The sequence below is a fragment of the Argiope bruennichi genome, chromosome X1 (assembly GCF_947563725.1).
Source record: "Argiope bruennichi chromosome X1, qqArgBrue1.1, whole genome shotgun sequence".
NCBI classification, from domain to species: Eukaryota; Metazoa; Arthropoda; class Arachnida; order Araneae; family Araneidae; genus Argiope; species Argiope bruennichi.
The window spans coordinates 32788063-32813156 of record NC_079162.1 but is presented as its reverse complement, the minus strand read 5'-3'; the positions used below and the strand labels follow the sequence as shown (position 1 = coordinate 32813156).

The 25094-nt window shown below is 29.9% G+C and overlaps 1 protein-coding gene across 1 annotated transcript in view; it reads right to left on the bottom strand.

Moving 5' to 3' along the window:
• Positions 1–3900: 3900 nt before the first annotated feature.
• The window catches only part of LOC129958115 (sialic acid synthase-like), a 64547-nt gene continuing 43353 nt past the window's right edge, over positions 3901–25094 (bottom strand). The window contains exon 7 of the mRNA XM_056070311.1: positions 3901–4320. Within this exon, the coding sequence (XP_055926286.1) occupies positions 4135–4320 (186 nt within the window). The 3' untranslated portion in view covers positions 3901–4134. The remainder of the gene's footprint in view (positions 4321–25094) is intronic.

Sequence of the window (25094 nt, the reverse complement as noted above, 5' to 3'; positions counted from 1 at the left end):
ATAGGTGAAATTTTTTGCTGCATTGCCAATAATATGAACGTATATATCCTTTTGTGTTCATAAAAATAAAGGAGAGACTAGTTTGATTTTGCAATAAAATAATAACTAAATAAGAATCTTATATGATGTACAACTGCATTAAAATTCAAAATATGACAAATGGTATTACATAATAAGCGACAAATTTAATAATTATTATCACTACTTGGAGTGAAGTTTTCAAGCAAATAAAAAATCCCTAGTGTCCATCTAAATGTCATTTAAACACATTTTTCAGAATCACATTTTTTATTAACTTTCTTTTTTGAATAAAATTGCATAGTCTCCAGCGATCTTGCATTTTAGTTTTTTTTTACATTAAGTCAGTTAAATTATATTTTGAGGACATTTTGAATTCAAATCTTCAATAATCACAATCAAGATTAGTGAATCAAATATATTCGCCAGCGGATTTCAAAATAGATTCTTAAAAAATCATCAGTTTAAAATTTGGTGAACAATAAAATAAAATTATTCTGATTATAGTTTATTTTATTTAAAACTAAAGCTTTTAAAGATGCAAGAAGCCGAAAATAAAATAAAACTGCAAATATCGGAAAGGGTGGTATAGAAAAAACATATTCAAGTCTCCACATGTGTTTAGTAATTGCCTATTTAAATGAAAGATATTGATCCTCTTACTCAGATAGAGTTTTTTTTCCAGAATAAATATTTTTCTGTGGAGACTTGAGTGCAAAAAAAAAAAAAAAAAAAAAAAGGTTGTTTTCGTACAATGAAACAAGCCGCGTATAGCTTCCAGCGATAGTCGTTATCATGCGATGGCATAGGGACCGAAATAGGAAGCGCTCTGCTTGTGATGAATAGGTCCCGCTGCCCACCACAACTTTATATTCTGTTATTCTATCAGTTACTTTCTATCGTGATCCAAGATCTGTAATCGAAATATCAGTAAGATCGTATCAAGGATTTGAATCACTCCCCTCTTCGAAAAGTATTCATCACTGGTATTTGTGACTTTTTGATATTGGTTACCTAATAACCGTTCGTAAAATATTCGTCATCCCCAAGTTATTGTCTTTTTTTCCCCATAATCTTGTAGAAAGTCTTCGATGACTTTTCAGAAATGGCTTGATAAATTTTTGTGTGAAGAGGCCCGATAGAATATCAGAAAAAAAGGAAGGTTTCCTTATCTGGGGTAGTTATTTCGTTGATCGTTCGACAGAAGATCGTGCATCACAGTAAATACAGAGTTACAATGATGTATTCTTATGCCATAAGAAAATTTCTTTAGAATGGATATACCTGCGATAAGTGTAAAAGAATATGGTTTTGAAGCCTCTGTTGCGATAATAAAGTAAAATTTTAGCAAACTTCTAAAATAAAATTCGCATTTGTGAATACATCAGTAGCAACACAATATTTCATAATATTTGGGAAATATTAAACAATGTTGTGAATACCAAGGAATGCCGACTACCTTATAAAGAATATTGAACAATATGTAACAATATTCAAAAGAGTAACAATATTCAAAAGATAATAAAATTTTCAAAAGCACTGAAAACATACAGTAAAATTCTGGCGAATAATATTAGTTACTGTTTAGTAAGATTATGATAACATTACAGTAGCTTGTGTATTATCAATACGATGTAATAAGTGATATTTTAATTTTGAGCTTTTGCTTTAGATGATCCGACAACATGGATATAATTTTTTATATCGCGTTTTTTTATTATTTATTTATTTAAAGTAAAATACATTAATGTTAGGAAACGAAAGAAAGGGAATTAAAATAATTAAAGTCAAAATAATTAATTACGCATAAAAAAAATTGTTTTTAAAATTTTTTTCTTCCAACTTTTACTATAAATAGGCTACGCTAATATTATTATTTCAAAGAAATTATCAAAAATTTTGCAGTATAGCCCATGTTCTACGGAAAATTTTATTTTATATTTTTTTAATGCTAAAATTTTAATTTTCATAAAACAAAAAACGGTAAATAGTTTGGAAAAAATAATAATATTTTTCCCACATACAATCAAACCTTGTTTAATGAGCACTTCGCATTACAAGTATGAGTGATTTGCATCATGAGAAAAATAAAATGTGAAAAAGTGGACTCACTTAATCAGCTATGTACCGCAGAACGAGTGGCGAAGAGATATCGTGAGGTCACATGCTAGAATGACTTCATATGACAATAAATGCCTTCATATGACAGTCGCAATCAACGTTGAAAATTCATTTAACGATAATGCTGCGTCTCATTTTCGCCGAATTTTGAAGTGTGGTCAAAGACAAAGGTTGTTACCAATTTTCTTGTTTAAAAAATCGTGCATTATAAAGTCATTTGAGCATTTCTTTCTTTTTTTTATTTTATTTTTTTTTTGGAATGGAACGCATTGTTATATTTTACACACATTCCTATGGAAAAAGTTATTTCGCTTAAAGAGCATTTCACATTAGGAGTAAGATTCGGGAACGAATTATGCTTGTATTTAACAGCTGTTACATTTGAACCTAAATTCTAGAATTTATTCTAATAGTAAAGTTACAATATAGTTAGTTACAAGCGACTACAACTATACTAGTTAGTTACAAGCGATATTGCTTCATATTTTACTTCAAATCGCATTCTGAACAGGAAATTTTAAAATAGTTTCTAAATTAAAAGGACGATCCAAAATTAGTTGTAAAATTACCAGATTCCTTATCGGGACAAACATACATTTATCATATTCGACATTTCCGTGTGAAGGTGTCGTTTGCTCAGGAGATAAGACATCGCTCACTCACCAAACGGTTCTGAATTGAAACCTGGAGCGCAATATTGATGAATACAACAAAGTATTACATTTTACAGTTTCAATATTATATTTAGTAATAGTATCGCATTATCCAAGATATAAAAATGGTTTTAGTTTACCTCAAATAGAGTATATAATTTTTTTTCGAAAAATATTATGTCTTTGTGTAAGATTGTTAAAATTCCACTGTCAAAAGGTGAGGATAAATATTTTGATTCGAGCAACAGATTTTTAAATATTACTGAATTTCAAATTTTAATAAGTGAATCTTTTTATCTAACTAACCAAACTCGTCCTGACATATCTATTGCTGCTACTTATTTATCAAAATTTTGTCAAAGGTCAGAGCACAGACTTTAAATGTAGCTAAGAAAATGGTCATGTGCTTTAATGACACCATGGAGAAAATCAACTCATAGCAATAAATTTGCAAGCTTTAAACATCAGTTCAGATGCTAACTAGGGAGATGGTGAAAATGGGAAATCTTTTTTCTAGTTGTGTTTTAATGATAAGAAATTTATTAGTTACTTGGAAGTGCAATAAACAAAGATCTTTTTATCAACTTGTGCAACAGAGATTGCTCAGAACATGTTATAAGCAAGAAATATTTGGAATTATTGTTTTTTAGATGTGCTATTTATTCCGATAGCAGGTCAACTATCAGTTGAATTGCGCAAAAGCTTCATAAAAAATAGACACATGAATTTAAAATTTTATTCTGATAAAGATTTAATTTCAAGTGGTGAGATGCATACAGTTTTTATCAAATAATTTCCGATTTTTCTTTTCTTTTTAACAAAGTCTGGTACTCTCGAAAAATTCAAGATTTGTTCTTAAAAACTGAGACATTGTAATTTCTAAACTTGTATCGTCTGCGCGAGGGTTGATGGATGCAAGCACAGACACAATTTATGGAAATACAGTATAGCTGATTGGCTCTATTGTTTCGCTCGCTTGTATTTAACTCTTTTTCTCGGCGAAACAATAGGTCATCTGCAAGTTGAGTTTGTAATAGTATATGTGAACTGAAACTATGTTTGTGCGTTTGGCTAAGTGGCACACTATGTTTTTAATAAACGTTCCACAAAGAAAAATTGCCTTTTATTAGATGACAGATGGCACATTTACAGGATATTCAGTAATAATAAATTCAGACATGTAATAGGCTTGAAATGGAAAAAACTGAACTTCAGAAAATTTGGAATTTGTCAAGCATACATGTTGAAAGGTGAAATATGTATGTTATTTCCACAATGAAATGAATAAAAAAAAATACAAAAAAGTACTTTACATATATAAAAAAATTGAAGAATTGTCACATCAATCAAAATGAGATGGCAAGAACGGTTCATCTAGTGCAATTGCATTCTTCAGGCGTTTACCAAGAAGATCGTCAAAACAAAGAGGCTCATAGCCCTTTCTCGTAGAAATTTTAATAGCCATATGCTCCTCAGAAATACATGTTCCTCTAGCAATTGATCCTGTTGCAACAATAGTTTTCGTTTCCTGGAAAAGAAAATCAAAATACAAAATCAGCCTAAAAATAATAAAAGCATTTAATAAATTATTATGCACTAATGAAATTACATATCCACCATACTTTTGAATAGTTTCCTGTAATAATTACAACATTTTGATAAAAGTAATGGGGCATTGACAGATAATCAAATATCATTGTTAGAAAATATAGTAAATTCTCCTGCAAGAAATTGCACTTTGAATGAAATCGCACAACATGGCAAATTTATTAATAAAACAGATTCCTATGTAGATAAATTTCCTATTATGCGAATTTTCAATAAAACTAATTCATTGAACTGTGACTTTTAAACCATATTGTACAAAAGTCTATTAAAACTATATTAATCAGTAAAAATACTGCAACATTTTCATTTCAATGAAATATAAAAGTAGTAAATTTTAAGAGCATAGAAGGAAGATTAAATGAGAAGCTACAAGTAAAATGCTGCTTCTTAGTAGCCAATGTAATAAACTGCACACAATTTGACATTTGTTTTCTTCTGGGCATTCAATATACTTTTGGCCAATATTGATACCGTATTTTAGAGCATTGCCACTTCATAAGGCGAACTGGATATCTGGCATGTGCGATAATCTGTTGCGCATTCAGTTTAGCGAAACATGTTCATGCAAATAATTAATATTTAAAAAAATATATCATGTTTTTAAAACAGACAAAAAAGAATAAAATATTTTTTTCCTGGCTCTATACAGATAGTCCTGAAAATTTATGAATTTAAAAAAAAGTTAAATCACAAATTATCAGGACAATCTGGCCGGGACTAGAAGAAAATCTTTCAAACTTTTTAGCCCATTTTTAAAACGAATTATATTAATTTTTTTGTTTAAATAATTATTTTTTGCTTTTTAGTCTTTTGTGTGTAAAATCACAGTCGATTTTTAATTAATTTCCCTATGAATTATCAATCGATAAATACACAATCATATTAAAATACAAATGCACTCTCCTCAAACTGTTTGCCATCACGGAATTGTCCAAATAATATGTTTTCAACTTCACCAATTCCTTCTGGAGAAAAAGGGACCCAGACAGTGTGAAACAAGTCTTAGCTACTATCCTCCCACCACCGCAATTTACAGTATTTATTATCATTAACACACTTCTATTTATGTTTCAGTTTGATGGTGCTCCTGTTCATAAAAACACGAATTATGCAAAGCTGTTTGCTGACATGAATGCAGAGAACTGAATTAACCTGTTCAGAGCTCTTATTTCAATCCCATGGAAAGAAACAGAATGTCTAATTAACCCCCCCCTCCCCCACATCAGTGACACAGCTCACCTATTGTCTTCACAAGAATGGAATGCAATCTTAGCAGAGACATTCCATAAACTAGAAAATAACCTTCCTCATAGAGTAGCAATCTTCCATGCAGCAACAGATGATCCCATTTCATATTAACAGTGGATGCACTTGCAGGATAAACAAAACTTTTAATTATATAGTGTAAGTTGTGTTGCATAATGATATAATTCTAATGTTTATGTAAATAATGTGATTAACGTAAACATATTTTTTTAATTCTATAGTATAACTGACTGTAAGTCATACAGGGTACATAGTGAGACAATGCTGAAGAAATTAAGCATCTCTGCAAATGCATGCGCACACAAATCCACACATTTTCTAAACATAGGATATTTTGTTTTATAATAATGCTTAGTTTTTACTGAAAAAAATTAAATACATACAGGGTGCCTCAAAAATGGGACAAGCTAGTAAAGCCCCCCAACTACCGATTCCGAGTTGAGTTGTCTCCTCCTGCTGCTATCCCCCTTTCCTTACCGATTCCGAGTTGTTTCCTCCTGCTGCTTTCCCCCTTTTCCTTCCCCTCTGAGTTGAGTTGTTTATATCCTGCTGCTTTCCCCCTTTTCCTTTCCTCTCCCAAATATTTATTTGAAGTTCTTCATTACAGCATAATTATTTTAATTAAATTGATTAATCTAATGAACTTGTTTTAATTGAACTTAATTTGCACGATTCCGACGCGCAGACTTGACAAAATTTCAACTACCCGAAGTCAGATTCGCACCCCGGTCCCTTAACTCTGAGTCCAGCGCGCTAACCACTAGATCGGTTGGAGATTTGAGAAGAAAAGAAAATATAATCTATTTGAATATTACGTCACGTATTTCAAGTGCTCCAATCTATCGATTGAAACTGCAACAAATAATGTATATATACAATTGCATGTCGTTTATTTGTTTCAATATTGTACGATGATTTGACATCTTTTGATATATGGGGAAAAAATTAACACATATATTTTAACACTAAGAATTAATTAAGCTATTAAAAAAAATTCTGCGCTTCTCTAAAGGAGCAAAAAAATGTGGGCAAAAGCATTTTATCTTTTTTCCAACATTAGTTTCTTTTTTCATTTAAATGTTAAACATTTTTCATTATTTAAACATATTTATCAATTATTCGCTTTTTGCCAACTTTGAAGTTTAGTTGCTGCCTTTGAACATTCTCACTTTTGATATTATTGCACTGAATAGACAGACATTTATGTGTGTACAATAATTTACCTTTAAATACTCTTTTTTTAAATATTATTTAAATTTGTTTCATTGTTTTTATTAAATTTTTGCGTTGTATTTCAGAGCTTTTAAATTTATAACACACACAGTTCTATATTTGTGTTTTTAAAAAACTGATTTTTGGCTCAGGCTTGCTGCGGTATGTACAATATGGCGTCCATTTTACGTATTATTTTATGTTTCAATTTATTTTTGCTATTGATATGTTTAATTTCGGTGGCGATACGTTTATAAAAAAGCTTTGAAGGAAAATTTTGACTTTTTTTTATCTATATAATGACTATTTGTTTCACTTGGAAGTTGAAAACAAGATTTAATAAATAACATGTGAGTTCAAAATTTTAAATTATTTTACTTTAAAGCTAGGAGTTATAAGATATACAAATTTAAAATATATCTGTAGAACAGGTATAACATCTATAATATATATTTATAGAAAAAACTTCAATTATTTTTTCTCAAGAAAATTAAAAGCAAGACTTCAGTAAAAGTGTCAATAAGATAATTAAATAATATTTCATTGGAATTTATAATATTACTAGTGTTTATTCCCCAGTTATATATTTAATTGCATCTGCTGCAAAGCAATATTTTTAAACCATGTCAATGATCATTGCTTTTCTTAACTGCAAATATTTTACCCATTTTTAACTTTGTAATAGCTAATATTTAGATGTTTTCTTCTATTAAACCATAATTGTTATTTTTATCAAATTTAATTTTGTATGCTGAATACTTGCTTTGAAAAAATAAATGTATAAGGTCTTCTCATACATTTAAAAAAAGATAAAATGCTACACGTAATTCATGTAGAAACACTGCTAAATGATATGCAGTAAAACTTTCAATGTCTTCAGTTTCCGTTAAGCCCCTTTTTATACTGCGAGTTTTAAAGAAACCACAAAAAATCGTCATATGTATGTTGCAAGTGATGAGGTTAAAAATATCGTAAAACCAAGAACATTAGAGTAGTAATTAATTAGTATTAATTGTGAATTTCAATTCTAAAACAGTTTATGAAGTTGAGAGAAAGAACTCGAGAAATGTCCGAAGTATACATGTTTTTTTCTTTTATTCATACAGAGACGGAGAAAGCAGGCATCGGTCCTGATATAATGATAACTATATTATAAATGGAACTAAATAAACGAGAATAACAAAATTTTGTGTGAACAAAATTGGAATTCTGAATTAAATATATTATCATTTTTTTTTTTTTTTGGAAATGAAAAAAAATCAAAGAAATAAACCTATTCTTTCTACTTTGGATTCCAGGACATTCTGCAATTTCACGAAAATGAGAAGCCTAACTTGTATTGCAAAATCAGCCCATACGTCTATTGAATTATATAAGGCATAAGAAGAAACGTGTAGTTTGAATGCTATATATTTTAAAGGAGGCTTAGAAGAAACGTGTAGTTTGAATATTGTGTATTTTAAACGAGGCTAAGAAGAAACGTATAGTTTGAATATTGTGTATTTTAAACGAGGCTAAGAAGAAACGTATAGTTTGAATATTGTGTATTTTAAAACGAGGTTTGAAATAAAGGTGTTTTCTAAATAGTCAGGGAAAATACTTTGTAATTTTTAAATCTATTTACTCCGGTTTTTAATAAAACTTTTAATATCAGATGTTATTTGAAGATGAGGAAATGCCGATGAATTAATAAATGTGATGACCATGTATGTGAGGTACCTCAAGGACTTTTAGTGTCTATTATCTTGAGGTGCCATTTCAAGTTTCATAAAAATACACTTTCTGCAAAATTTTTAAGTATATTTGAGAGCCTCAATTATGAAATAAAACGCTCTCATTACGAATTGTCATAAGAATAAAAACAGTTTTTACTATAGCACTGACACGGCCCTGAGTCGTCGCCGGAGAAAGTGTTATTGAGGTAAGGCTGAGATTTGTCTGAGTCTGGCTACCAGGACAGATCTACTTTCAAATAAGTAACTTTGCCGAGTTCAGTTGAGTTGGCGTCTTCCCTCCGTCTATTGTGTATCTGATTAAAGTAACTAATTTGTTAGTTTTGCTTACGTGCTTTGCTGTGAGTAAAAAATGGCTCAGTCTAAATTAGTGAAGACAAGACAAATATCGGTTCTATGTTTGGGAAATTTTGTGATTTGCTTTGAAGTTGAACATACTACTGACAAATCTGGTGCTACTGTTATATTAGACATAACCTCAAAATTGCTTCAGAGAAGGATACTTCTGTAAGTGAAATATGTGACAACTGAGATTCCATAATTAACAACAAAAAATGGTCAAGAGCTTCTATTCCCACTGCTTCTAAAAAAAAAAAAAAAAAAAAAAAAAGGTTTTTATTTCTGATTTTTTTTCGCATTAATAAATGTATCATCTCATATAATTAATCTATTTATTTTTAATGAGAAGATATATTTAGTTACTAATATTTTAAAATGAATAATAATCCCAATATAGAAATACAAATTAAGGAAGAGTTTTCAAAACTATTGTGTTTTCCCGATGTTACAATTTCTAATTCAGTCTTATGATTAAGGATAAAGAAGTAAGAAACGCAAAATTGGACATAGAATTTTAAAATTTTTTTAATTACTATTATACTTTGTAATTAATAATTTTTTTCCAATTGTAATGCTTATATATGTACTTAAAATAATCTTTTGTAACATTATATGAATGAAAAATTCGTAAAAATATTTTATCAAAGTTAATAATTGTTTTTTTTGTGTGCAAACTTTAAGCTTTTAATTACACTATATAAAATTTATTGTATTCATATTTTTTAAAGATGCTTGAAAATGTTACTTTTGAAGTAAATTTTACCTCTCTTTTAATTCATCGTGAAATATCCAACGAATGAATTTTGGCCGTACAACAGATTCATTTTCCCCTTATTCTTCTTTTTTGTATACTAATTCATTTATTTTCGATATTACCAATAAAAAACAATTTTCTGTTAACTCATATTTGCAATTTTAATTTGAATGAATTATTTATTTATTTTATATAAAAATAATGTTATTTATTCTTGCGTAGCATTTATTTTTTCCTCACATATTATCGATTCATCATATTTAGTATTCAAATGTTTCCATTTAATTTTTTGTGTTTATTTTTCCTTAATGTGTGTGATACTTCATACAAAGTAATTTCTTCCATTACTGTACTTTATTTATTTAGGGCTTTCCTGTAAGGAGAAGAAAAGCAGTACCTTCACATTTTTAGAATTGCAGTCAACTTGTTTTTCAAAAAATAATAATAATAAAAAAAAAATCCTCATTATGAAGAATACTGTATTTTCCCGCGGCTTTGTTGTACAAGAACAACTTATGCGTCTAGATTTGTTCGAATCGAAAAACCTTGCACCAATTGCCTTTATAGTTGATTTAAAGAATTTTGTGAAAACAAAGAATAAGAGCAGATACCAAGTTGATTCTGTACCAGTTGTGTATTGGGAATATTATGACGAAGACCAGCAGATATTTGAGAAAGAAATATTTAAAAAATACGAAAGAAAGATATTTCTAGAGAGAATCGAATTAGTTAGAATTCAAAAATATTTAAAACTATGTCAGGTCATGTGCCGTTGTGCAGACATTGAAGAAGCAAAAAGAATTTTTAACAAGGTTTATACAGCACTTGAAAATTCCGCTGCTTTTCTCATCTTCGATTTGATAGACACAGTATTCTTGTCTGTTCAGATGATCCTCCTTAATGGACCGGTGTTCGAATCTAACTTCGGGTAGTTGTAATTTCGTCAAGTTTACGCGTAGGAATCGTGCAAATTAAGTTCAATTAAAACAAATTCATTAGATTAATCAAATTAATTAAAATAATTATGCTGTAATGAAGGACTTCAAATGAATATTTGGGAGAGGAAAGGAAAAGAGAGAAAGCAGCAGGATATAAACGACTCAACTCAGAGGGGGAAGGAAAAGGGGGAAAGCAGCAACAGGAGAAGACAACTCGGAATAGGTAGTAGTGTGGTCTTTAATACTCAAGCTTTTATTTCTGTAAATAATACGTCAGGACAATCCCTAATTCAAATTACAAAGCTTCATTAAATAAAGTGGGCAATTGTATGAAAACATTGATTTTTGTGGAGGTTGATAATAAAAGTTAAATTTTTATACGTCCTCCACAAGTAAAAGTGTTAATTGGTAAAACGGTTCTTAATCAGGTGTGTCACTCATATCCAGAAAAAAAAAATCCGTTTGTTTTCCCTGTATGTGCTAGTTAGAATAACAATATCGTCCTCCATAATTCTTATCAGAAAAAATAAAAAAAATTAGAGGAAAGTAGGCAACAATTTAGCATTAACTGAAATAACAGAATAATAAATGAATATTTATATTATATATAGAATTTTTTTTTTTTGTTTCTTAATGAATATTTTTTGAAAGACAAATTCACGTGTGAAGGAGAGGAAAAAAAAAAAATATTGAACATGCTGTCTAAATTAGGGTCTCGGGGGAAAAAAAAAATATTCTTGATATTCATGACACAAACCATTTAATGATTACTTAACAACAGCAAAAAATATTACATAGGATTTTTTTTTCTTTTCCTTCCAAATTGATATATTTGAACATCAGTCCGGTCGCCAACAATTTTTTCTTTTGCAACAATCTAAATTGCAAAGCTGTTATGCGTGTTGAGCGTTCTTGTTTTCTTTTGAATTTTTTCTGCTTTTCTAAAGCTTCATAATACCTAACATGAACTAATTTTGCATTCTGTAGCAAATTTCTTACGATCGGAACATTTAAGACACCTGTATAAAAGTTCATGGCATCATCGACAGACCTTAGTCCAATTAAAGAATCTTCTCTTAGAGTTTCAATAAGCATATCCTTGTTGAAACTAAATCCATTTTCTACAGCCGCAATGTCCTGTGACTACACAAGAATTATTTTTACGACTTCCCAAAAATCAGAAATTCTTCGGACTTTGAGACATCACATTAAAAATCATTTAAACGAGTTTCTTCATTAAATGAAGCAAGCTGTTCTTCACACTCCCTTTTCAGTTTTTTCAAGAAAATTTCCAATTGGATCTTTGCACTTTTCGAACGCGCAGTGGAAATTTGTGCTTTGGAATAAAGAAGTTGAAGCAAATCAACCATTCGCTCTTCACATAATACTGCAATGCTTTTCAATAAATGTGGATATAAACAAGATGCAGCTTTTAAAACAGCGCAATTTTTGGACATGCAGTCAAATATATTTTTTTCAGTGTTCTTCGCAATATAAAACACTCTCTAGAGTTTTTTTTTTTTTTTTTTTAAATTTCAGTTTTAGTACTCCAGCAGTATTTAAATAGTTGTAGTCACTATTCCAATATCGGTCCTTTTTTTCTTCCCCCTTAGTTTTAAAAAATGGGCTGATTTATGCAGATGAAAAGGAAAGGCGTGTAGAAAAGAGATCGGCTTCAGCGGTTTAATAGTCGCGAATGGTGGTACTCAGTTTTTAAGATCTGTGGAAACGATCTTTTATTCTTATATTTAAAGAGAGCAAGAATGTAGCATTTTTTAGATGAATAAAAACTAATAAACTTAAAAATTGTACATTCCCAATTTTTAAGGAAAATTTTTAAATTTCCTGAATTTTATGTTTTACAGATGGTTTATAAATTCCATGTGTTTTCACGATTTTCCCGAAGCCGAGATAACACTGTTTATTCTGACACAAATATTTACATTTCTATCTATAAAAATTACAGATATGCTTATTTTTAAATTTAGAGGGACTAATCACAAAGTTAGATGAATGCATTTATCTCAGAAATGCATATATATATATAAAGAAAAATTATCGTACGTAAATATTTGTCTAATAGTATATCTTTCAATCATCATAATTTCAAAGAAATTTGCCAATTTACTTGAATATGAAAAATCATCATCTCCTATGAGTCATATTCAAAGAAACTGAAGATTGCAGCATTACTGTTTGGCGTAGTGTGGCAGCCGTTCTGGTCAAATTAGAGCAAAATTTACTACTAATTAACCTGTTTGTCCAAAAATATTTATAAATGACTTTTTCGTCATTGTTTATAGTCGATAATGCATCTAAAAATAGTAAAAAAAATTATCAAAAATCTAATTTTTTAAATTTTTTATTTCCAACGTAGACGGTCACCTTAAGCTATCCCACAGAAGTACCAGAATGTCAAGCAAGAAAATAAAATTCTTTACCCACACTTGCAGGCTTTTTGAAAGAATGATATATTTCAGTAACAGGAACATTTGAATATGCTGATGATTTATTCTATATGTAATTTTAAAGGAAATGGGGAGGATGAAGCGTTATACATGTAATGCAGAAATTGATATTTTGGTTTATTTTTTAAGTTACCTTCATGCCAGCATATGAGAAGTCAGTCCAGAACTCAACATGCCAAAACTGACAGTATAAAGATTAGTTCAATGTAATAACTGGCATCCATACAGCATTTGTGGAGTTTGGAATAACCCTGCGATCTGGAAATTTACAATTGGGCCCTACCTTAGTAAAAGTCAAACTCGTCTTTTCTCAGAAATGCCATTTGCAAACTAGAATGTTGCGGTAATCAAGATGGAAATATTAATCTTCAAAATCATCACATTTGAAGTGTAAAAATCTGTTCGTACAAGAAGTTTATTACCAGATATAATTTTCTATAAATGTCTGGTATGGAATTTTTTGAAATTCTTTAGTTGGTTGCGTTTTGTGTTGTTCTCAAACAATATATTGCTTTAAAATGTAGACTTGAGTTTCCTTTATTTATTTTATTAGTTCCCGGGAACAATTTTCTTGAAATTTATGTTTCGAGTTTAAAATAGAAAAGCTATAAGTAACTAAATGGCTGTGTCCCAGTTATTTTCATTAACACTTTGTAAATGAAATGGATATTATAAGCAAACCTTTGTCGTCAAATTACAAAGAGTTGTTAGGAAGCATGAAAATGTTTTAGCAGTATTTAGAGTTTTTGAAAGATCAATGGCAGAGCGAAAACTGCAACGAAGAATATATCATAGGTATTCTGATTCTAAAACCATTGCGATAGTGAAAGATATTAGGAAGAAAACCGCAATCCTAAACTGAGAATGTATAAAAGAGCATAGACAAAATTAAAAAAAAAATACACATATTTCTTACAAAATTAAATGAATACCTAAAGGAAAAGTTAAACTGCACAGTAAAATTATAGGCAAGAAATTACTATTCGATTTTGATCCGCAAAATTATGCTGAAAGACTTGAAAGGATGCAATATATTGTAAATGTAGTCCCCCCCCCTTTGTTGTTGCTGCGATTAAACTCCATATACCAGAGCAAGACAACTGGTGTAAAAGCAGTATAACATAATAACATTTTTCAAAACAATTTGTAGGGCCTTTCTATTCAGCTATCAAACAAAAACCAATTTATTCACCATTTTGAAAAAAAAAAAAAAAATTGTTACGAATGTTTATACGGTTGTACAAAACAATAATGAAAATTTCAACAACTTTTAATAGATTTTTACCCAAAGAAGCTTTAGCTTAACAGAAAAAATTAATGAGTAAATATCCCAGCATTATTATTTATTTAATAAAGTAAGGATGTGTAATCTATTCTCAAGCACTCAAAAATACAGATTGATCCATTGATGTTTTAAAATTACATGGGAATTCTCAAAGAGCGGATTTAGATACACAGCCATCAATTATTGCCTATTACAATGTAATACAAAAATAATGTATAGATTAAAAGAAAAGAAAATCAGTTTAATTTTTTAAAAAACATAAATAATGTTTAAATAATGTTTCGTGATGTGTATACAATCACTGAAAATTACAAGTCTTACTCTTAACACCGGTCAGGGGTATGAAAAAATGGTTTAAGTAAATATATATTATCTTTTTGACATCCCAGCAAATTTTAGACAGATGCATGTAACTTTGTGTCCATATAGGTGAGCGTAAGAAAAATAACTTACTTAATAACACTTTTAGTTAAGAGGGGCCGTAAAAAAATTTAATTTTTCTAACTTTTCTTAGCCCTCTTCCCAAAAGACAAAGTAATTTTCATATATATGAGTACCTTATATTTCGTGAAATTTGCACCTGGAAGTATGTCTAATGCGCTTTGTTAAGAAAATAAATGCTCGCTCCCCTTCTGGGAATCAACATGTATATATATAAATTTTAAAATTGTGTTTTTATATCTTCTGTACTTCCACAACGTTCTTTTAGAGTGAAATAAAGGATATCTTCTTTATTTGTGAAAAAAACAAAAATGACACTGTAAATTTTCATTACCAAAAAAATTAAGAGAACTTTTAAAGACTAACGACAAAAATCTGTGAGACCATTTTTTGCCGCATTAGGTATATTTTCACTGTTTCCAAACTATGTAAAGCAACAGAAAAATAAAAGCTTTAATGGGAGTTTCATTATTAATTTCAGCACTAGAACTGCTATTCATCAGTTTCGATAAATCAACAATTACATTAACTTTAATTGCACAGATACAGTCCGTCGTGACATGCGACATCATCATTAAAGCCTATCCCAGAAGCGATTTCGTTTCATATGACTTCTTCTGCCGGGCCAAAGGAAAAGATGACTTCTACACCATTTTAAATTTGTATATTTAGAAATCCCACTTTCTGAAAGTATTTTTCAACAGTATTTATAGAAATTTTATCCCAAGATTTTCTTACAAAATTTAGAGAATTCAACACAGCTTTGTATTTTTTCTCTGTGTTTTCGTCCAACGATGCTATAATGTTTCTCATAAGCAACTTTGAACTTTCACAGAACGAATGATACCAAGGTCTAGTAACTGAAACACACTTGCGGTAATAGCAAGGAAAAATAAGATTTAATTTGCAAATTGAAGAATATGCGGGACGTTGCTCAGTAAAGAAAAGATTTTTTTCTCTGGTATCTTTCACATACTTATTTAAAGATATCAAAAAGTCTATAAATAGAGAAGAAATCATTCAGGTTCTATTTTTCTTTTTTAATTTTCTATTTAATTCGTCGGTAATGCCCTTACGTTTTTAAAATATAGCTCTTTATTACCTTTCCTATTACAAATAGCTTCAATTTGTCAGTTCCACCACCAACCATTAACCGCAAGCAAAACAGTAATCCTAATTACGCTCCCCCCTCCTAAGTATTTTTTATTTCTACAGAGAAGCATTTGGTCGGATATCATAAAACAATCGTGTTTCATCTGCGTTGTAAACGTTGGACGATGAATATCGTTCAATCAGGCTGAGCAGCTTTTCTTCCCACCCTTTTATTACATTCACTTAACCAAGTACTCCTTTTACTACATTTTCTTTCCAACCTTTTACAACATCTTTGGTGATTTCATTTTCTCTCCAAATTTTTCTTTTGGATTACGTAATATCTTTTCCTGAAACGGTTGATCCAATAATTGGAAGCAGAAAAGTCTTGCATTATATTTCTCGGCAAGTCTTTTCGTTGATCAGAGGCCGTCTAATGGCTGTTTTCTTGACAAGAATGATGTTGAACTTAATTATACAACAAAATCAGACTCAAGAACAGAAAAAGGAGTGTTTTTCAATTACTTTATTTTGAAGATTTTTTTGCTACATTTTGCAGAAGCATTTTCAATTTCTGCTTAATATTTTACAATTGTGGAGATTTCAAGACATTCTGCTAAAGCGTTTTGTGGTCCAATAATCTTGTCAAAATTCACGCACAATGTTAAACTTTTCTTTCAAAGAAAAACGTTTTCGTTTCCGACAATATGCCATGCTTTACAATGTTTCTAAAAATAAAATATTGAACAAAACCGAGTCTCCAGTGCTCCTCATTTCTTTGCATTGTGCAATGGAGAGAGAACAGGGGGAAAAAAAAAAAATCTTGCCCTACCTATATGAAACCCAAACGAAAAGTTACATTTATTACTCATCTGTAAAGATTCATCCGTTATTCATCTGTCCCGAACAACATTTAGTAATCAGTTGGAAAGTAATCCAGTACTTTTCTAACCGAAATTTAAATAATAATAATAATAAAAAAAATCTGCCGTTGAAATAACTAGTTAATTCGGGATTTATTAATTGTTAAATAGGAGTTTTTGTTTTCATTTTAATCAGAAAAAAGAAAAAAAATCGAGAAATTCGATAAACAGAGTTTAGTTAAATTGGGATGCTACTATATGTATATTATATTGAAAAATTACGTATTTCAATTTTATAGAACATACCAAACTAGTCTGAAAAATGCTTACAGATTATACAATAATCGAATTCTGTTTTGACATGGGAAAAATACACAAAAGCAATTTTATTACTTTAAGTTGCTGTGTCGGACATACAAAACAGGAAATTTAAAATTGCGCCTTTACGTATTTGAATAAAAGGCTATTAATCTTAAAAAAAAAGGTATGAAAAAGGTTTTAGGCATTTAAAAAAATGTATAAAATAAGTTTTCGAAAGTTAAGATAGCTGAATTAGGCAATGCCTTTAAATTTCTTTAAATATGAGTGAAATTTTCGAAATGCTGCTTAGCTAAACTAAAACACGTACTATACAATAATAATTTTTTTAAAAAATGAAGATTTTAGCTCGGCAAGGTTCAATGTTTTTTCAAAAAATTTAATCTTCTTAAATTGGGAAAATATGTGAAAAAACAGCAGTAAGTACTTTTCCATGTATCCGATTTTGCAGTTAATAGAGAGAGGCAGGAAGTTTCTGACAAGGCGGGAAAACATATCCGACGGGGGGCGAGTAAGCATTATCTTTTAAATTAGCTTCAGCATAAAAAACATTTATTTTTATATTTAAATAAAGTTATTTTATATTTTATTTTAGAATTACACTAATCATAACTAAATTAATTAAAAATAATTATTGGGTTAATTATTTTTATGATATCGGTCTAGTAAGTATTGGACGATCGAACGGCGAGCGATAATAGAAAATGGATATATATCAAATAAAATAATTTGATATAAAATGTATCACATGGATGCTGGAAATAAATTTCCATCGCATTATTAAATCTTATAAGAAAATAAAACAATAGCTAAAACAAATAATAATTTTTTAAAATTAAATTTGACTATTGAATGATATTTTATTTACAAACTTTGCAAAATTAAATTTGGATTGTTCATCAAAGGATAATACAATTAGAATTATAATTTTTAGTGACTTATATTTACTTTGGTGAATAGTTATTTAAAATAAAATCACTTCTTAATAAAAGTTTGAATATTAGTACTAAATAAGTTTTAAGAAAAAAAGTAATTTAAAAAAAATATATTCTAATTAATTCCTATTATTTTTTTTTTTGTTAACAGTTTGTATTTTTCAAACTAAAAAAAACACTGTAAAAATTATAGTAAACAATACGAAGAAGTATGGATATGCTGCAAAGTGCATGCAAGTTCCAGTTATTTAAAAATAATTTTTCTTTAAATTTGATGCGTGTTAAAAGATAACCCAAAACTGTTTATTTGCAAGCAAAAAATCATAGAGTTAAAATAGAAAAATAATTTCAGTTAGAGTTTTAAAACATAAAAGTTCAAGAAAATTAAAATAGCATTAAAACTAAAGCATCCTCGCCCCCAAGTATTCTGCAAGTTATAAAAAAAGTGCATGACATATAAAAAACGGCATCTTTTTCGAATTTAGATATAGTAATAAAATGGATTTCCTAAAAATTCAATTCATTCTTTTTTACATTTTCATAAAAGATATACAAGCAAAAATTGCAGTAATATTAAAAAAATTCGAACTACAGATTTTGATGAATCTTCACGCTTCAAACTTCCCCAAGTTAGACAATCATATGCGAAATAATGTCTGTATGTCTGTCAAGTCCATTTTCAACAAATTCCATCCAATCTGTTTCGATGTTTAAGAAACCTTCTTGACACACAACATTCTCATTAAAATGCGTCGCTATAACTGTGTTCGGAAAGATGCAGACACAGGACCTCAGAATTCTGGGGGTGTCTACATCTTCATTTCCTACTTGTATCCGACAACATCCTTCAGTTTGCATACATGTCTGCAGATTGTGGCTGTTCAAATTCACGTACGAATGTTGGCCACGGTCTTCTGCATTTATTTATCGACCAATGATGTCATTAGTTTACAAGATCACAAAGGTTTCGTGGATCAGACTTCTTCGCCTTTTATCTTACTAGGCGATTTCATAACCCATAGCACTTTTTGGGGTTAAGATAGTACAAACTCTGGTAGGCAGCAGATCGAGCAGTTTATTTCCAATAACTGTCTCTGCTCAAGAATGACAAACAAACGTGCTTCCACGAACCCACACGCGTTTTCTCCCTTTTCGACCTGGCCACACGTTTCCCTGAACTCCTGCCAATGTTGAATTTCGCTGTTAGTAAAGAACTTTTAGAAATCAGTTTTTATAATTGGATTTAGCACACTTTACATTTGTTTTCACCTTTCCGTTGTTTATGTAGTTTTTTCATACATGCATTGTTGCATCATCATACTTACCGCCTCTTGTATTGTACAATTAGTTCGGGCAGCACAACCAAGAATGGCTCTTGCGACAATAAACAACACAAAACAACCTAGTTTAAAAGGCTTGTGTTTGCAAAGCAAAACTAAAAGTTTTTTTTTTATAAATAAACGCGTGCAGTTATGGCAACATTCAAGATTATCTTATTACTAAATTGGCAGTTTTGTACAGGTTATGTATTCATTCTTCAGCAGCCCCAGATGAAAACCAGAAATCTTTCTGGTAAGTGCATTTAAGTACTGTTGATATTTGAAGTGCTGGATTGAAGTTGCCAAGAGAGACCTTTGCTTTTTACTTGCAGATAAAAGATGTTCAACTTTAGTTATACAATCATATTAGAAATATTGCCATCTATAATAATGTATATTAACATCTGAATGCTAGTAAAGACTTTAAAAGTAACATTCCCAAATAAAGATCATTATCTGAACATAAATAAATAATTTTTGACACCTTTGTTTCATATTCTTTTTAGAAACCATTTAAATTCGAATAACAGTTTTTTAACTTTTGAAATATAAATTTAATGAAACAATTGTAATTCCAATAACAAAAATAAATTAATTTCTTATTAAATGCATATATTGATATAAAGTATTTGAAAAAATGATATCTATTGAATTTCATGGATATTATAAGTATTAACTTCCAAACTATCAGCTGCATCGACTTAGAAATTATACTATCACAAGAAACAGATAAATTATTGACTAAAATCTCCCCCTTTAAATAAAGGACACATGCTTCCCTATTTAGATTTTTAGATGGCATAGTAATAAAAATACTTATTTCTTGTACGCATTTCGTATTGCTATATTTTAAATTAAAAAAAACTCTTTTAATAACCTTAAAGATGTTGACTGCTTTTTTTAAAATTCTTGATTAGTGTTAAAAATGTGTCTAAGCCAACTCCCCCAGATAGAAATACAGTGTTTGCTAATTGTAAGTTTAGTTTTTGTTTAAACTTATGAATTTTACTTTAAGATCTTCACTGTGTTGGTTTCAAAGCTATGCAGTGTTTTTAAATTCTTTATTAATTAACTATAAATTCTACAAACATATGCTTTCTCTAGCACTTCTACTTCAAAAAGCTGTTCATATTAGATTTTTTAAGATTGAAATAAGATATATTCTAGATATCTGAAATCACCAGAATGGACTATAATAGATTTATTTTAGTTTACTTCATATTGCAATTTCTTCTCCCTATAAAATATTGAAACCTTGAAGTTTTTAAAAATGCACCAAATGCTAAATTTTCTCTTGTTTCATTACAGGCTCGTTACCTTCATGCAACTTCAATGGGGAAAGCATTGACAGCTTTTTAACCATAAGCAATAAAGTGATGAATAAAAGTATAGAAATTCAATATAGTAACTTGGGAAGGATTGGGGGAGAGAAATGAAATCGCGGAAGAAATAAATAGTGCAATTATTGGTAGTTAAATTTCAATTAAAGTTAAAATTCAATTAAGATTCAACTAAATTTTAAATGTATATTTTTGAAATTTTAAGTTATTTCTGCAATAACATAATAATTTTAATACTTATTTCTGCAACACTGCAGGAGCATCTATTGTAATACATATTTGGTTTTGACCTTTGAAAATTAAATCACCTTTTGTAGGCTTCTTCATCATAAAAATCAGGCTTCTTTTTCAACATTTTTTCTTTTAAATTTAACAAATTACCAGTTAATTTGGAATGATACATCATTTCTGATTATACATTGGCATTGAGAAAAATGCCTTGCATGATGAAAAATCTTGTATTTGATTTTTATATATGCTGCAACAAATGAAATTAGACATGGCTGGGATTTAAATAAAAATTTCCTCTTGCTCTAACTCGCCATAGTTACAAGTTTAGAACATTTTACCTGCCGCCGTAAAAGCTAAAAACATACCAGGATGGCTACCATCATAAGATTAGCAAAACAAGCAGAAACTGCCAATAGAACATGGCAATGTACTAACTGAATTTTTCTTATCGAATATTTTGATAGAAAAGAATAACAGCGTTAAGAAATGGTCAGACTAAAAAAACGTGTTTCATCCCTTCTTATTTCTGATGAAGAGTTGAGGGCTTTTTTTAAACGTTTCACAATTCAAAAATTTAAGATAAACCTCCTTTTTAGCCTATATGCAAAAATAAATAAAATTTTATTATTTTAGCTTTAAAAAAGTGAGAAAAATGCAATTACATATTTTAGGAAGAAATGAAAATGATTTCAGAATTCCTATTTTTCATAAATAATAGAAACCAATTCACAAAGATTAAAAAAAAAAAAAAAGTAAAATGAAACAAGTAAAATGAAAATAAAAAACGACATTTAATGCATTTTTTAGGAGTAATTTTTGAAGCTACTGTGAGACTAAATACTCTACTGCCTTAAAATGTAACAATATTTATCAAGTGAAGAATCTTATTCAATAAATTGCTTTAAAGTTTTGAATTTAGCTTCAAAATTTTGAACTCGTTTGGAAAAGCAAAGGAAGCATTTTCTAAAATTCAAAACATTAACACATTTAATGTGACTCAACAATTCAATAAAGAAATGACATTATTTTGAATTTTATTTTAAAAAAATCCTTGTTACCAATTGAGCCCAGCATTCATTTTCAAAAATTATTAAAACTAAAAAAAAAAAAAAAAAAAAAGGAATGAACCAAAGAAAAAGAAGTGTGGGGGGGGGGGAGCATTCATTCAAGCGAAATTGGAATTCAAACAACCTTTTTGAACCATTAAAACGGCGTAAAAATACTTTTTATACAATAATATGCTTTGATGTTGGAAACATGTTTAAATCATGTTTTTATTTTTTAATTAAACTTTTAATTAAAATTCCCTAAAAATACGTTCTTAGTGAATTTCTAATATCCCAGAAGTAACTTCCTGCCACATTTCACACTCCTAACTCTAATCATTTCTACTGCGCTTTGCTTTGCCAATCAGGACAAACCTCTAACAGTAGTGAGATTTCAATGCGAAACAATATATATACATACCTGTATGAGTTACAAAAAGTGAAACAGCAAAAATCTTATAATAGAATCTGAACCCTAAAGAATACTAGTTTTGAAAATATTTCTTTAAAAATTCTTTCTTGAAATTTTAAGTACCAGATCTAGTAGATTTTTTTTAAATACAAAAAAACCTAAAATTTGTCCAATTTTCAAATAGACGAGGACATTAAAAAAAAAACACTATGAAAAAAGTCACGATAGTTGAAAATCTATCGCTTCTAGTTAAAAAATTTCATCATATTCGGATTTTACGCAATGAGTAAGAATTCAATATACATAGTATAGTAAATCCCTTTCATACGCTGTACAAGAGATTGCTCTAAAACGAAATATTAACGAAAGAATGATCAAATTTGTAACGAACTCAAGAGGCTTTACTGTAAGTGTTTATATCTCTTTTTGGGGCACCAAATTCATCTTTCTATATTCTTATTTTCCGTTCGTTGCACCAATCTGCGTATTTTTCTTTAATCTATACTTATATAAAGCTCAATGCGTGTGTGTTGGCGCTCTACAGGCCAGACTGTTCGACCTACAGCTACCAAATTTGGCACATACATACCTTGGAGTCGGGAATATGCACCTGGGATCCCTTTTTTAAATTTTTAATTAGAATTTTAATTATTAATTAAAAACTAACTTTCCCGCCAAAAAAAATCTTTTAATTTCCCCATCGCCAAATGAGTAAAGCTTCAGTGTTTTTTTTAAACGCTAAAGAGGATAGTCTTAAGAAATTTTCGGCAGATTATTTCATAGGATTCTGTTTATTTTCTTAATGTTTGATGCATTTAAAATTAAACATTGTTAATTAATCGATCTTTGAGATTCATTCTGAAGTACTTTTGAATTAAAATAAAACAGAACGAATGAAATTAAAAATTTCTAATCTGCAAAGCGTTACCCCAACTGGAGTAGAAAATTCACGCCTTTGCGTTACCACAATTGGCGTTGAAAAATCACGCATGCGCATTGTGTCCTGATTGTGGACAACGGATACGGACTTGGTTTTGAAGGTTTAATATGTTTTCGACAGATTATTTCAAACGATTCTGTTTATTTTTTTAGTGTTTGATGCATTTAAAACTAAACATTGTTAATTAATCGATCTGTTCATGATGAATCTGAGAAAATTTTGATGAAAACTTCTTGAGATATTAAATAAATTAAGAAAAACATTCTTTAGTGCCCATAAGGTTTAAATACTCAGCGACTCGGTTTTCAGTACTCATATTTTAAAAAAAATGCTTCGTTTCACTAAAAAAAAAAAAAAAAAAAAAATTACATTTATTGCAGTTTAATCATTTCCACTTTAATTTAAAGCATAAATTCTACGGGAGCTAAAAGAAAATTAGAGAGATACATATTACATTATGGCTGAAGGCCTTTATAATAGTATCAGTGAATTATATGACTATTAAAATTTGAAGTTTTAAAATATTTTAATGAAGAAGCAATTAAAATGGGTTCCATAAAATATTTAATTATTAAAATTTTAACGTGCATTAAGATTGGCGAACCGGCTGGTCGCCAAAGGCGGCTAGTAATGCATAAAAAGGTTAAACATACATTTATCAGACAAACTAAAACAAATTCTTCACTATCTTTGAATTCTACTAAAGATCGAACGTCTTTCGAAGTCCCAACAAGTATGATATTGTACGCATTTCCTAATGCCTCTTCGGATTAATCTTCCCACTATTTCAATAAACAATAAAGCACATTGTTGAAGAAAGAGGAGATGGGGATAAAAAGATCTTTAATTTTGTTTTAATTGTTAAAACTCCTCTTCTGTTTATTTATTTGTTTTCTTTGCACTTTTCGAGAAAATTAAGCACTTTTTAACTACCTTCATTAAGAATTAAGCACTTTTAAGGTGATTAAAAATGATTTTCAAATTTAAGCAGTTTTCATGGCGCTACGCACCCTGTAGGACTCCCCCTCAGGGGCTCACCTTCTTTAGGTGAGTACGGGTGTCCCAATCCCGAGGTACCCAGGGATCATTACTCCCTTTAGGTCTACTCTTCTCTGCGCCTTCTGCTTTCTGCTTTGTTTTTTCTTTCCCTCGACGGCAAGCGAGGGAGCTCTCCATGAGAAGCTGTCGCCGCTCTGTTTGCTTCTTGCTTCTCATGGACAGCCAAAAACCCCACGTGTATGCCGTGCGTGGCGACCCATTAGACGGGTGGTACATTTCGGTCCCCGGTGTATCAATCGGCTGGTATCCCAGCCATTTGGCTGGTCTGCTCAAGGGGATCAAGCGAAGGGGTCACCTTCTGGGGCTCTGCGTTAAGGGTGGTAGACGTTCCTGGAAGTGGCCCTTAGCGTATAAGTTCTGGCTAGCATCAGGGTAAGCGCCGAGGCTGGAGGCAACCAGAGCCGGTGGCTGCCTTCCCTTGTTGGGCTCCATGGTGGGTGGTGCCGTCGGGGCTTGAATTTTTTTCCCTTTTTGCATGGGTTTTTCAGACACTTCGCCACGTTTACCAATCACCGAAGATACTAGATTCTTAATCTTACACACACCAAAGACATTTAATAAAGTTTCACCTTTCATAGTTCAAAGATTGATTTCTTCATTTATTGGTGATGTCAAATCTACTAAAAAACTTCCGTCCGGGGATCTCCTTATTGAGACCTCATCAAAAACACAGATTGCTACGATGCAGAAATTAACACAACTT